General features: G+C 37.0%; 2 protein-coding genes across 4 annotated transcripts in view; both read right to left on the bottom strand.

The window, feature by feature from the left end:
• Window positions 1–2,156: 2,156 nt before the first annotated feature.
• On the bottom strand, window positions 2,157–4,889 carry LOC149945203 (progranulin-like). Its single transcript, XM_090174683.1, has 6 exons — window positions 4,503–4,889; window positions 4,418–4,443; window positions 3,826–3,981; window positions 3,325–3,538; window positions 2,442–2,458; window positions 2,157–2,350 (listed from the first exon to the last, which is right to left on the bottom strand). The coding sequence occupies exons 1-6, from the start codon at window positions 4,591–4,593 to the stop codon at window positions 2,231–2,233; spliced, it is 624 nt and encodes a 207-aa protein (XP_090030809.1). The 5' UTR covers window positions 4,594–4,889; the 3' UTR covers window positions 2,157–2,230.
• A 4,629-nt stretch (window positions 4,890–9,518) lies between these two features.
• LOC149945202 (tetratricopeptide repeat protein 19 homolog, mitochondrial-like) overlaps window positions 9,519–12,167 on the bottom strand; it is a 43,983-nt gene continuing 41,334 nt past the window's right edge. For 2 of the 3 annotated variants that reach the window (XM_090174904.1, XM_090174906.1), the window contains exon 12: window positions 11,142–12,074. In XM_090174904.1, coding sequence (XP_090031030.1) covers window positions 12,018–12,074 — 57 coding nt within the window. In that variant the 3' untranslated portion in view covers window positions 11,142–12,017. Of the gene's footprint in view, window positions 9,692–11,141; window positions 12,075–12,167 lie in introns of those variants that run through there. The other variant, XM_090174905.1, reaches the window with a different exon arrangement.

Below are 12,167 nucleotides of genomic sequence, written 5' to 3'. Positions count from 1 at the left end.
AAACAAATGGCAAAAAGACGATCCTTAATGATAAGACGATTGAACACGATGTAGCAGGCTCTATTAAAGCCGAAGACAAAGGCCAACCAAGCGTTGAAGCCAGGGTCTCAAGTTGGAGAGGGGCTTAGGCCATAAATACTTTCAGAAGGGCATCCTAGCTATTCAAAAAGTGGATTAATTTCCTTAGTCTTAGCAATGATAATAAAGACCTCGTACCGTAGATTCGAATTAACTGCATGGTGCTTGGTCAATAGCTGGAACTCCGAAAAATTAAGATCCATAGCTACCATGGTAACCTACCATAGCAACCCATAATGGAGGCCGATTTTTCGGAGGTCACGTGCCAGAAGGGGTTAATCTTTTCGTTTCAAAATCATCAATCGGAAAGCTTCACACTCTCATGGTTTTTGCAATATACCATTTTTGTTCAAAATACAGGAGGTGCTTATCGTAAATTTTAGTAGGAGGCTTCAGAAATATTTAAAGTGGCTCAAGTGCCCCCTAAAACACCCTAATGACGCCAATGCTTAAGCAGCTTCCAATAGAAATCCCTTGAGAGTTTTGGAAACCAAAGCTGTCAAGATAATAACTTCCAGAAAAAACGTTGCTTCCAAGGTCTCTGAAGCTCAAGGTTACTCTAAGAAATCTAAACCACCTAAGAAGGTGTATAAATACAAAAAGGGCCCCAGCACCAGCGCCCACATCTGCCGTAAAGCCAGAGCCTATTTTTATGATTTTTCAGAACTACTCAAATAAGATTGATTAATCCCCCTCCCCAGAAGTCACCACTAGCACAATCGATACAGATCACTGAAAATGCGAGCTAATTTCATTATTACCTTTGACAGCTTCTAAAACTTTAAGAACAATAACTTAATTTTAAAAACTCAATTTTTGAACTACCCAAAATGACTTGCCGAATATAAATTTTAGAACTACCCAAAAAGGGCAGAACTACCCACTAAAATAGGCCCTGGGCAAAGCTACATCTTATCTCAAAAATATCTTATAAGGGCAATGTAAAGGTCATAAAATCCACCATAGAAAGTAGAGGGGAAAGAGCTCCCACCGCCCAGTAAACCAGTCGGCAAAAAATCATCCAAGAAAGCGGAACTTAAATGAAGGAAAGTTTCAATCAATTTGATTTTAAAAATTCGTTTCGACTTTTCGTAAGCGGTGGGGTGGCGGAGTGGTTAGCACTTACGCCTCGCAGCAAGAGGAGAAAGGTTCGATCCCAGCTAGTGGCACTGAGTGAAAACTCAGACCAACTCCTTCTGCGTTGAGTTTGCAAGTTATCTCCCTACTTGTTTAAGGGGTCTTTCCCCAAGCTCTTCGGTTTCCCCTTCCATAAAAATTTGTAGAGGTTAACGGTAATAGTTAGTGCAGCGAGCTGTTGGCTCGCGTGACATGCAGGGCTTGCCACCACCCTCCTACGCATTGTAACACGGCCACCTGAATTAATGGCTTTAAAATTCGCTTGATGACTTAGGCCTAAGGTGGTGCCTTGGGTATAAGCCTAGCTGATTATTATTATTATTACTATTACCTTTTATCGTCTAAATTAAATTACAATTCCTTTAGACATTTTCTATATTTGGGTGTTTCGTCAGTTTTTAAATGTTCAGAGTTAGATCAGAAGCTAAATGAATGTGTAAAAGATAAAATAAAAATGTGTACCTTTTTAATAATTAAAAATTGCATACTCCTAAGTATATTTAATCTTTATTAAAATTTATCATTCCCACCCTTTGGTGTGTGGGAAGAATATCTTCGGAATCTCATATAGCTCCCTATTGAAAATATGATATTTGTTCCTAAATTAAACTATTCGCTTGTTCTGGTGGATAAATATACTTTACACCGTGACCTATTCGTCAAGGTCAGGGTATTGGGGCTACACTTTTCACGCCTCCTCAAAAGCGGTAGTGAAGAGAGTGAATTAATAAAATCGTCTGCTTACACAGAATTTATCTGCCAAAATGACCACAGGCTGCCATTTTTAGAAAACGACTTGAATTATTCGCCATCGCAGAATCGGAGTAAAATGAAGTCATAGGTTGCTCTTATTATACTACTCCGAAATCGCAGAACCAGCGAAAATTACCCACCTTATAAAAATGAAGCTTTAGTATATAAAAAAAAATAATAAAAAAAGCTTTATGCAAAACACTATTTAATAAGAACATTAGATACATTTGTGATCATTTTGAGATAAAAATTAACTGAACTTTTACAAATTGGTCACTGGAGTTGCTTTGGTCTTGGTGAACCAGGGAATAGGAGTATGGCGTTTATCAGAAGGCTCACATTCACCACCCTCGCAGGTCATTCCTTGAGGGCAGCAATGTACCTGCAAGTATTTTAAGTGACGTTAGAATTTATTCAGATATTTTCCACGGCTCAATGACAAGATTAAGTTAAATAAAATCATGAATATTTACCTCGTCTTCGCAGCACTCTGTTTGGAGAGCATAGCATCAAAATAAAATTAAATATTATTAATAAATTCAATATTTGTTGTAAAGAAAACTAAAGGTTTAATTTAGAACATTAATTTTAAACTTGGCAATATAACCAATGAGGAAGTATAATTTTTTTTTGCAAAACCTAATTTAAACATTTTTGTAGTTTGCAAAGACCAAACCATCTCCAATTTTTTCATAATTTGCTTTCGAAAAAAATGTTCAAACAAACGATCTGCATTATATTTTTTATAAATTTTGTAATGTTTTATTTTCTACGTTTGAGACTGTTGGCACCAACTGGATTTAAAAATTGAAAGGGGGCACGTGCCCACTTGGTTTAATAAACAGATTTGCTTACTTCTTGTTATTTTCATTTTGAATCTCGGAATAAAAACAACGCCCTCCGTCACTTAATCTTCTTCTTTTCTCTCGGTAAAGGGGGAAGAAAACATTTCTGCCCCTGGTTTAATAAATGCTAGGGATGATTGGCTTAAATCGAACTCGTAGCGCGTGTTAGCAGCCGATTTTTTGATTAAGTAATATTATTTAAATAGTAATCATCTAGGCTAATACCCTTCACACCATATAAGGCTCAAGTCAGCTAGCAACTATTAATGCCTTAAATCCGGTGGCTGCGTATCAATTCGTAGGAGGATGGTGCCCTTGTGCCCTGGTGGCAAGCCCTTCATTTCAAGCAAGCCAACAGCTCCCTATACTCACTATTACAATTATCCTCGACAAGTTTTTATAGAAAAGATAAACCGAAGAACTCGGGATAACTTCCTTACTCAACGCGAGAGTTGTTCACTCTACCTTAAACGTGAATAGATTGTTGATAAAATTCAAAATAGCAACTTACCAGCGTCAGGAATCGGGCAACATCCCCAATCTCCGCTTGCCAACTTGCAGCACGTGTTGTCATCCGGACACGTGTAGGTTCCACCGGGACACACATTGTTCGCTTTGCGACGAGGAATGGGCCTGGCGGATACCTTTTTAAACAGCGGAGTGAATCCACTTGATGACTCGCAACTACTCTTTTTGCAATTGGTTCCTGACTGGCAGCAATGAATCTATTTGTGGACGGTGAAATATTCCGTGTTTTAATCAAGAACGTTTTTATTTATAATAAGGGAGAAATAATTTGTTGAGAGGATCCACTTGGACCATGGTCATATTTCACACGTCAATCTCGTTCAAAGCGATACCGGACAGATTTGATTGAAATTAAGGGGTAGGAGCACACTAACGCACCGTAAGGTGAATTGGGAGACACGCTGAAAATCGGCTCAACATACTAATTATATCCAAGCTTCAATAAATAAAGATATTTTGTAAAAATGAAATGACAAATAATTACGTGGTCGTCGCAGCAAACTGCTTGTGGCAAAGGGCAACAGCCCCACTCACCGGACAATAGCTCACAACAAGTATTTTCGTGGGGACATAAATATTCGCCACCTGGACAAACTACATCACCGATGTGAGTGACACCCAAAAGTTGTTTGTCCACTTTCTATAAATACTATCAACGATTAACCTTATTCAAATGAAGAAACCCGTACAACAGTTTTGTAAGATTAACTCCGAAAATAATATTTCTAGTAGTTAATAAATTCTATGAGCAACTATGCAATAGTATGTGTCATTTTGGTTAATGTATTTGTTCAAAAATAATTTCAGATTAACTAAACTCTAATAATAATCAGCTAGGCTAATTCCAAGGCACCACTCGAAGCCCAAGTCATCTAGCGACTTATAATGGCCGGGTTATAAAGCGTAGGAGGGTGGTGGCAAGCTCATAATGCCACGCGAGGACTTCTATTAATTTAATGCCACATATAGAAATATATATATAGATTACTCTAAAGGATATAGCCTCTATATATTATTTTAGAATATCTTTACAAAATTGTTGTACGAGATATTACGGAGCACATAATCCCAATTACTTCATAATTTTCCTTCTTATCAAGACCTATAAGAAAATACATATCACAAACTATAAACCAATAGGCTTAATGTCTTTAAACTTACCTTCAATTTTGTTGGATGAGATTTGTGATGCCGAACAATGAAAAGCGAAAAATAAAACCAACAAATACGAACTGAGACCAAATTTGGCCATGATTGTTTATGGATAATATTCAAAAATTCGAAATTTCAGCGTTTCTATGAACTCTTCCCAAAAAGATGTCCACCTTTAAAGTTTTAAGAGCGAATACGCGAAAAAACGTACTGGACGAGAAATAGTTTTACTTTAGATTTGTAAACGAGTTTTTCCTAATTATTTCTCCCGTTTCGGCGGAAAAACCCGACAGACTAAAACGTGATTAGGAAGGCCAAATAACATCACTAGACATAAGCTTCTTTCTTCTTTATATCTTCAAGTCTTTCTTTAAAAAAATCTCTCTTGGACGCATGGTAACAACCTTTTCCGTTTAAATATTCTGAAGTTTTTAATCAAAGCGATTTGGATAACACTTTTTGAAATTAATCCAACGCCCGATAAATTTTGTTTATCGACGAGGATTTATTCAAATCCGCGATAAAATTAGGCCAGGAGAGATAAATACGATCGTAACTATAATATTACTGAACAAACTATTAATTAATAAACAACCAAATGGTATAGACGTAGAAATTGGATAATTTTTCCACACTTAAGTTTCTAATTACTAAAATATTGTAGAGATAATTAGCGTAATTTGCATAAATGTTTTTGCGGCACTTGGAAGTACTTGAACTTAGAAGAACCAGAAATATTTTATTGTTGTGTATATCGTTGAAGGTATTTCTGTACTGTTGATATGCGCATTTAACATGTCATTCCATTTCATGAGAGATGTAGTCGTCTACACCACAAAATTAAACATGTTTCTACGCTGGGTTATATATAATAATAATAATACTTATTTGCAGGGGCGTCAATTTGGGAGCCTCCCCAACTCGACCACCTTCGGTACGCCCCGTCTATATGATAAAATGATGTTAAATATACAAAAAAGGGCTCAAAATCATTTCTGCGTTTATTATCTTCCAAAACATAAACATTACCTCTGGCGTATGGCAGCTGGCGGATAGTGCTCTCCCGAGGCTAACACACTCCTTCCCGACATTTCGTGGGAAGAAAAAAATCGTCGGAGAGACGTCATAACACGTCTGCGTAATAATGATCATTTGCAGGACTTATTATATCAATCATTATTTTTTTATTTATTTATTCAAGGTTAGTATCACATACACGACGATCTCATAATAAGGCTATATAAATCGTTATCAGATATTTTAAGGATAAATTAATAGGTTACCCGAACTTCAACAGGAACGTCTAGACCATAGAAAATATACAAGAGGCACAGTAACTCATTCGACTAAGGCATATCACAATGTTAAGTTAAAAGGAACCACCTATGGACTGCATTGTAAAGGATTATAAAATTAGCGAATAAGTAGATTAGTCCATTATGAAAAGGGATAATAAAGCTAAACCCTAAACCAATTTGAAGAAATTTAAAAACTTACTAATAGCTCGTACCGATAGGTCTTCGAGCGAACAAAAAGGCGCGAAACTCGGACCAAATAGATCTTCGAGTGAAAAACTAAATTAAATTAAATAAAATAGCCAGAAATTCCAACGGTAGACCGGTTTCGTCCTATTTGGGACTCTTCAGTACCGTGCGGGAAATCTGGCTTGCGACTATAACACCAAATAGAGAAACTAAGCCTAAATATAATATTTGGTCCGAGTTTCGCGTCTTTTTGTTCGCTCGGAGACCTATCGTTACGAGCTATTAGTAAGTTTTTAAATTTCTTCAAATTTGTTTAGGGTTAAGAGCTCTTTATTATCCCTTTTCATAATGGACTAATCTACTTATTCGCTAATTTTATAATCCTTTCTAAGGCATATCACCCTCGCTTTGGAACATTGATGTACAACGCTTTTATATCTTCGATGATCCAGCATTACACATTGTTTTGCAGACGTTTTCACGAAGTTAAATCAGCAGTGGTGTTAGAGAATTTTGAAGCTCTCGTTCAAACTGTGACGTAGCTACCAAGATTGGGCTACAATTCAATCAGTTCGATCCCAGCTTATGGCACTTAGGCCGTGCTGTTATGTCTTAAAACCCTTCTCGTTTGCACGTTCGTGAAATAATATAGCGGAAGGTGTCATTCTCTTCAGAAAAATGAGCTGAAAAAGAATTTCGATGGTGGAAGTTCGTGAGACGCGTCAGAGGGGCGCTAACCCACCCAAAGCGTTTAATTAGGGTTTAATATTAAAATAAGTTTATTTTAAATAAAATTAGTTTTATATGAGCTAGTATTTGGCAGTAAGGCATAACTAAACTATGGAAAATGACTGGGCATCCCAATTTTATTTTTTCCGGCGCAGGGGGTCGCTAAAGTCAAACCCGCCCACCTTATGTGTAAATCTTTAATATTTTAAATTAATATTGCATATGTGGTATCAAACGAATGCTTATAGCCTGTAGAAAATTAATATATCATTAAATATAATACTTGTTTGTGCGGTAAGACTAATATTGAAAAATAAATAAAGATTTTTAAAGAGTTACAATTTGTTCTTGTTTTATACACGTAAATATTAAATTTATACAGGGTGTATCCTAAATGGTGGTAGGACCGAGCGTCTTCGGGTTCTACAGATAATTTTAAGACGAAAATGTTCTATGGCATTTTTCCGATTTAGGCCACCGTTTCGAAGTTACGCAACAATTGATGTATGGACGACCCCTTCATTTAAGCCAACCCTTCGAGAAACTACGAACGCAGAGATTTCGAGAAACTGCGTACGCAATGATTAACAGACACGGTGATTGTAATACCCCTCCAGGGTACAAAGTACCCTCGGAGAGGTAATAAAAACTGAACAACCTGAACAAAACAATTGACTTATTTCGTAGCCCAAATGCTTTGTGAAATTGTGATAAAAAAAAAACCCCGAAAGTTCGGGGGGACCCACTCCAAAGTGCGAAATACCAGGAAATGAGATAATCTGAACCAAGTGAAAATGAAAGGTCGAAGACAGACGAGCAAAACGAACTCAACCAGCCTCTCCGCATAACATCCCCGCCTAAAATAAGAAGTCACGTGCTCTCTCCCTCTGACGCCCTCTCGCTTAGTAACGGAAGACGGACGTAGACCACTACCTTATAACTGTGAACGAGTTCCCTCAGCATTGGGTTGGCAGGAACGGTCACGTTCGATGGCCTGCGAGGTCTCCGGACCTAACTCCGATGGACTTTTTCTTGTGGGGGTTCATTAAAGCACAAGTTTACGTGACGCCCGTTGAGAACATCGAAGATTTGCGTCACCGAATGATTGCAACCTTGTCCCTCCTGATATGATCAGACGCTCGTTTCAAAACATGCTTCATCGTGCCCAAACATGTATCGCGACAAATGGAGGTATCATAGAACCCCACTTGTAAAATTCTTATGTTTATTCGAATAAAATGTTAAATTAAATCCTTCCGACAATTCATTCATTTACTTACAAAAATGCGAAGGCTATTGGCCCCTATGGACAGCTTTCTTTTTTTTCAGATCCAACGGTAGAGTTTTGTTCAATAAACGCCCTTTTAGTTGCCGTCTTGACCACTCGGTGGCGCCTCCGCCGAAATATTTACAAAATTTCTCTCTCTGGAGTTTGCTCTCTATACAAGCTCTGACGTCACGAAACCTAGACTAAGATACCCGACCGAGACCCGGAATTTGTTTAATTAGAGAGAATGATCCACTTATGGTATTAGTTCTCTCTATCTAGCTATGCCAGTGTTGAGCCGCGGTTTTTAATCAAAGTGGTAAAATCAAGAGCGCTAGGAGGAAGAGGCTACTATTGTGGCTGTGTCACCTTGTTATTAAATTACTTTGAAAATTCCACGCATTGCCATTAAACGATTCAATATTTATTAATAACAAATGAGATGTTAAAACCAATAGGACAAAAACATGCAACATATTCAGGACCAAATTATCTGTCGATATAAAATAATTGTGAAAATATACAGCTCTTTAATAGCTATGTCCATAAATGTTTAAATAGACTCTGGGTATGAGGATCTTACCACTATTTACGAATAATAAAACTACTGTTATATGTACATTCCATTGATTTTATTGATTCTACAATAAAGAAAAAACTTCCGCTATTTTCGAAGAATTTAATCTTTTAATACGTGTGTAACCCCTCCATGCACCGATTTTAATTATGCCAATTTAAGTGCTTCATTATCTTATTGCATATGAAAGTCACCAATAAATAAATATTCAATTGTTTAGACACTAGGAGGCTCTGTGTTAAAAACTAAACCTAGATTGCGCATTAGCTCTTAAAATTAGTTCGATGATAATTTTTCCTAATTGACTTACTTATTGTTTTTATGTTACTTATGGTTTTACTGATTTCGGCAGATTTCGGGAAAAGACAAAGTTCCTACACAGTACTGATGAGCCCAAAAAGGGCGAAACCGGTCTACTGTTGGAATCTCTGGCGGAAATTTCGACTTTTAGAATAAAAATGCCTTACACTTGAAATCAATGGGAACGATAATACCCATAGCAGAGTCCGGGGAGGTAGCTAGCTCTCCGAGGCCAAGCTACATTATCCCGAAACCACTAAGGGCTGTTTTCGACCCATTATAAGTCCACAACCACTCTAAGTAGCGAAACAAGTGATTAAAAATTAAACCAGACCTTATGACTCAGTAAAAAAACAAGGCAACGCAAGGTCTAGCATATTTGTTTGCAAGTAACGTGATATGCATTCTAAATTTTACATCACGACGAATAGAGATAGTCCATAATTCAGTGTTCAAAAGGTTTGACGACTTGTATGGGCTGACTGAGTTCACATTTTTGTTTTAAAGAAGGACCTTTGCAAGTTTGAATCAAAAGGGTTTTAGTTGGATTAGATTATTTAAAACATATAAGTCAAGTAGTGAAATTTTTTTAAACTGCTTAAGTTATCTAATTGTATATATTTTATTTAAATATACAACAAAGTATTTAACAACTTTTTAGAAAGGTAATAATATTTTAACTGATATTTTCCATTGTTTATTGTGATTTGTATATTTTATTTAAATATAACAACATCAAGTAGTGATCTTTTTTTGAAGTTAAAAATATTTAAATTTAAAGGACTTTTTATTTTTAAAATCTCTTTCCACCTCTCCTTGGTTTGTATTGGGTTGCTTTCGCCTGCAAAAATAAAAATAAATCAGTTTTTTATAACACAGGGGTGGCGGAGTGGTTAGCACTCGCAGCGAGAGGAGCCGCGCTCTATCCCAGATTGTGGCACTGGGTGAAAACCGCGAACAACTTTATACGCGCAGAGTTTGCAATTTATCTCCCCACTGGTTAAAGAGGTTTTCCCTCGAATTCTTTGTTTTCTCCTTTCCCTAAAAACTCGTAGAGGTTAACGGTCCTAGTTAGTGTAGGGAGCTGTTGGCTCGCGTGGCACTACAACCCGGCCACCTGTTCAAAGGCATTAAAATTCGCCTAGCTGATTATTTTTTTTTATCTAAATCGATACTCTTACAAGCTCCCCCTAGAAGTTTTCGAGGGATCACTTAACCTCATATTTTGTATTCTACAATTTGGTGAAAATTATGAAGTAATAAGTAATCTAACCATACTATATATATGTTTCACAAGGAGGTCCCACGTAGTTTGCTTTCAGCCTTTCACTGTATAGTAGGGTCTCGCTGATGGGTTGCTGAAACGCGCGCACTCAAGCGGATTTTCAAGAAAACTCTGATTACGTGGGATCAAAACCAACCAAAAATATGCCAACTCTTATATTTTCCAATGCAAAATAAATTACTGAATGATGCTATTGAGATATAGCCGAACTAGGATGGATGCAATCACTGACTATGTTTTCATGGAGGTAGGAAATACGGATTTCCTAAATCCGTATTTCTAAATCCGTGCTACGCTGAATGAAAACGCTCGTATTTGAGAAAACACGTATTTTCTGAAATACGGGAAACGCACCTGTATTTCCTTGGTAAATCTGGATTTTCTTCGAATGAAAACGCACGAACACGTGTTTGATACACTGGGGGTTTATTTAGTTGGAAATGTAGTTACTAATAAGTAGTGCTCGGACTTTTTTTATTCACGAATAAATACTTTTAGCCTTAATTTAAATAGTAATATTTCAAGATGAAATAGCTGAATAAAAGAAAGTGGATACACCTAAAACTTAATAAAAACAATTATTTATTTGAATAAGTAGAATGAGTAGTAGATTAACGAAATCGTTGGTTACATAACAAGTTTATTTCTTCAATACGATGAGGAAAAAAATTTCGCAATTTATGATAATGAATAAATAATTCCGAGCACTACTAAAAGGTTGTGGTTTCACATGTTTTAACCTAGGTTTTAACGACACTTTTTAAATAAAAAAATAAATGTAAGCAGAAATATAAAGATATAAACAATACATTTAATTGTTGACGTGATTAAATTAGTAAATTTTGCGAATAGGTTTTTGTAATCGTACGCGAACATTTCAATGTTTAAATTTTAAATTTTTATTTAAAATAAGCCGCGGAAAAGGGGCGGTAACCTGGTAAATTCCCAGTGACGTAAACTACAGATAAGAACTCGAAAGGGCTCAGTTAACTTGCCCCCCCCCCCCCCCAAACGCTGTGTTCAAAAATTAACAAGTTGATTGAAAGGCACCCATTATACACCATTTTGCACCATCCGTAAACCATTACGCACCCCCCATGGTGTTCAGTAAGAAATTGCAATCTCAAAGGGGGGCCAACTTTATCCTAAAACTTATTAACCAATCAAACGCACCCATAACGCACCATTATGCACCACAGTCGAATCATTACGCACCCTTATCCCTATAGCATTACATCAAATATTAACCTAGCCCCCACTTTTTAATTCGACTGTGGTGCATAATGGTGCGTTTGATTGGTTAACAAGTGTTAGGGAAAAATGGAAGTGGGGGGTGGGCTCGGATAAAGTTGCCCCCCCCCCCCTTTGAAATTGCAATTTCTTACTTAACACCATGGGTGCGTAATGGTTTACTGATGGTGCAAAATGGGTGCCTTTCAATCAACTTGTTAATTTTTGAACACAGCGTTTGGGGGGGGGGGGAGGGGGACAAGTTAACTGAGCCACTCGAAAGTAGGATTGGGCTCATTTGAAGAAGTTAGTGCTTAGTGGAACCTAATTCTGAATATAGCTTAATTTTAGCGAAAGAATGCTTCTCCTTCTTAGGATTGAGTTTTGTGTTCGTTGACGTATTAATTTTCCTAAGCTAATAAATTGGGAAATTAATAAAGCTAAATCAGTTTTTAGCATTAAACTGGGATCGATTTGCTTGGAGTTTACAGTAATCACGCGCTACTGCAAAATGAAACGACCGGCCAGCTGCCCTTATCCGAAGGAAGTGGAGAGAGTAGTAAGAACATTCCAAGTGTAGAGGTTTCTGGGGTGTGAAACCCGTTTGAAAGTAAAGAGTGGACTTCCATGAAAACGTCCAAATACGAGTTTCTTAATAAGCTCCCCGCTGAGAACAAAATCGGGATTTCCTCAAATCCGTATTTCCTACCTTCATGAAAACATAGTCACTTTCTGGTTTGTTATTTCGTGTTTGGTATTAATACATAGTATGTATGTAAACTAAATTTCGGCACCCCTGGTC

The sequence above is a fragment of the Leiobunum rupestre genome, chromosome 5, assembly GCF_980474605.1.
Source record: "Leiobunum rupestre chromosome 5, qqLeiRupe1.1.hap1, whole genome shotgun sequence".
Lineage (NCBI taxonomy): Eukaryota > Metazoa > Arthropoda > Arachnida > Opiliones > Sclerosomatidae > Leiobunum > Leiobunum rupestre.
This window is presented reverse-complemented; position numbering and strand designations above follow the sequence as displayed.

Coding starts and splice junctions, on each gene's coding strand:
- LOC149945203 (XM_090174683.1), bottom strand. CDS start 4,593: ATGGCCAAATTTGGTCTCAGTTCGTATTTGTTGGTTTTATTTTTCGCT. Junction 4,444..4,502: donor CTCATCCAACAAAATTGAAG/GTAAGTTTAAAG, acceptor ATTTTCTTATAG/GTCTTGATAAGAAGGAAAAT. Junction 3,982..4,417: donor ATAAGAAGGAAAATTATGAA/GTAATTGGGATT, acceptor TAGTATTTATAG/AAAGTGGACAAACAACTTTT.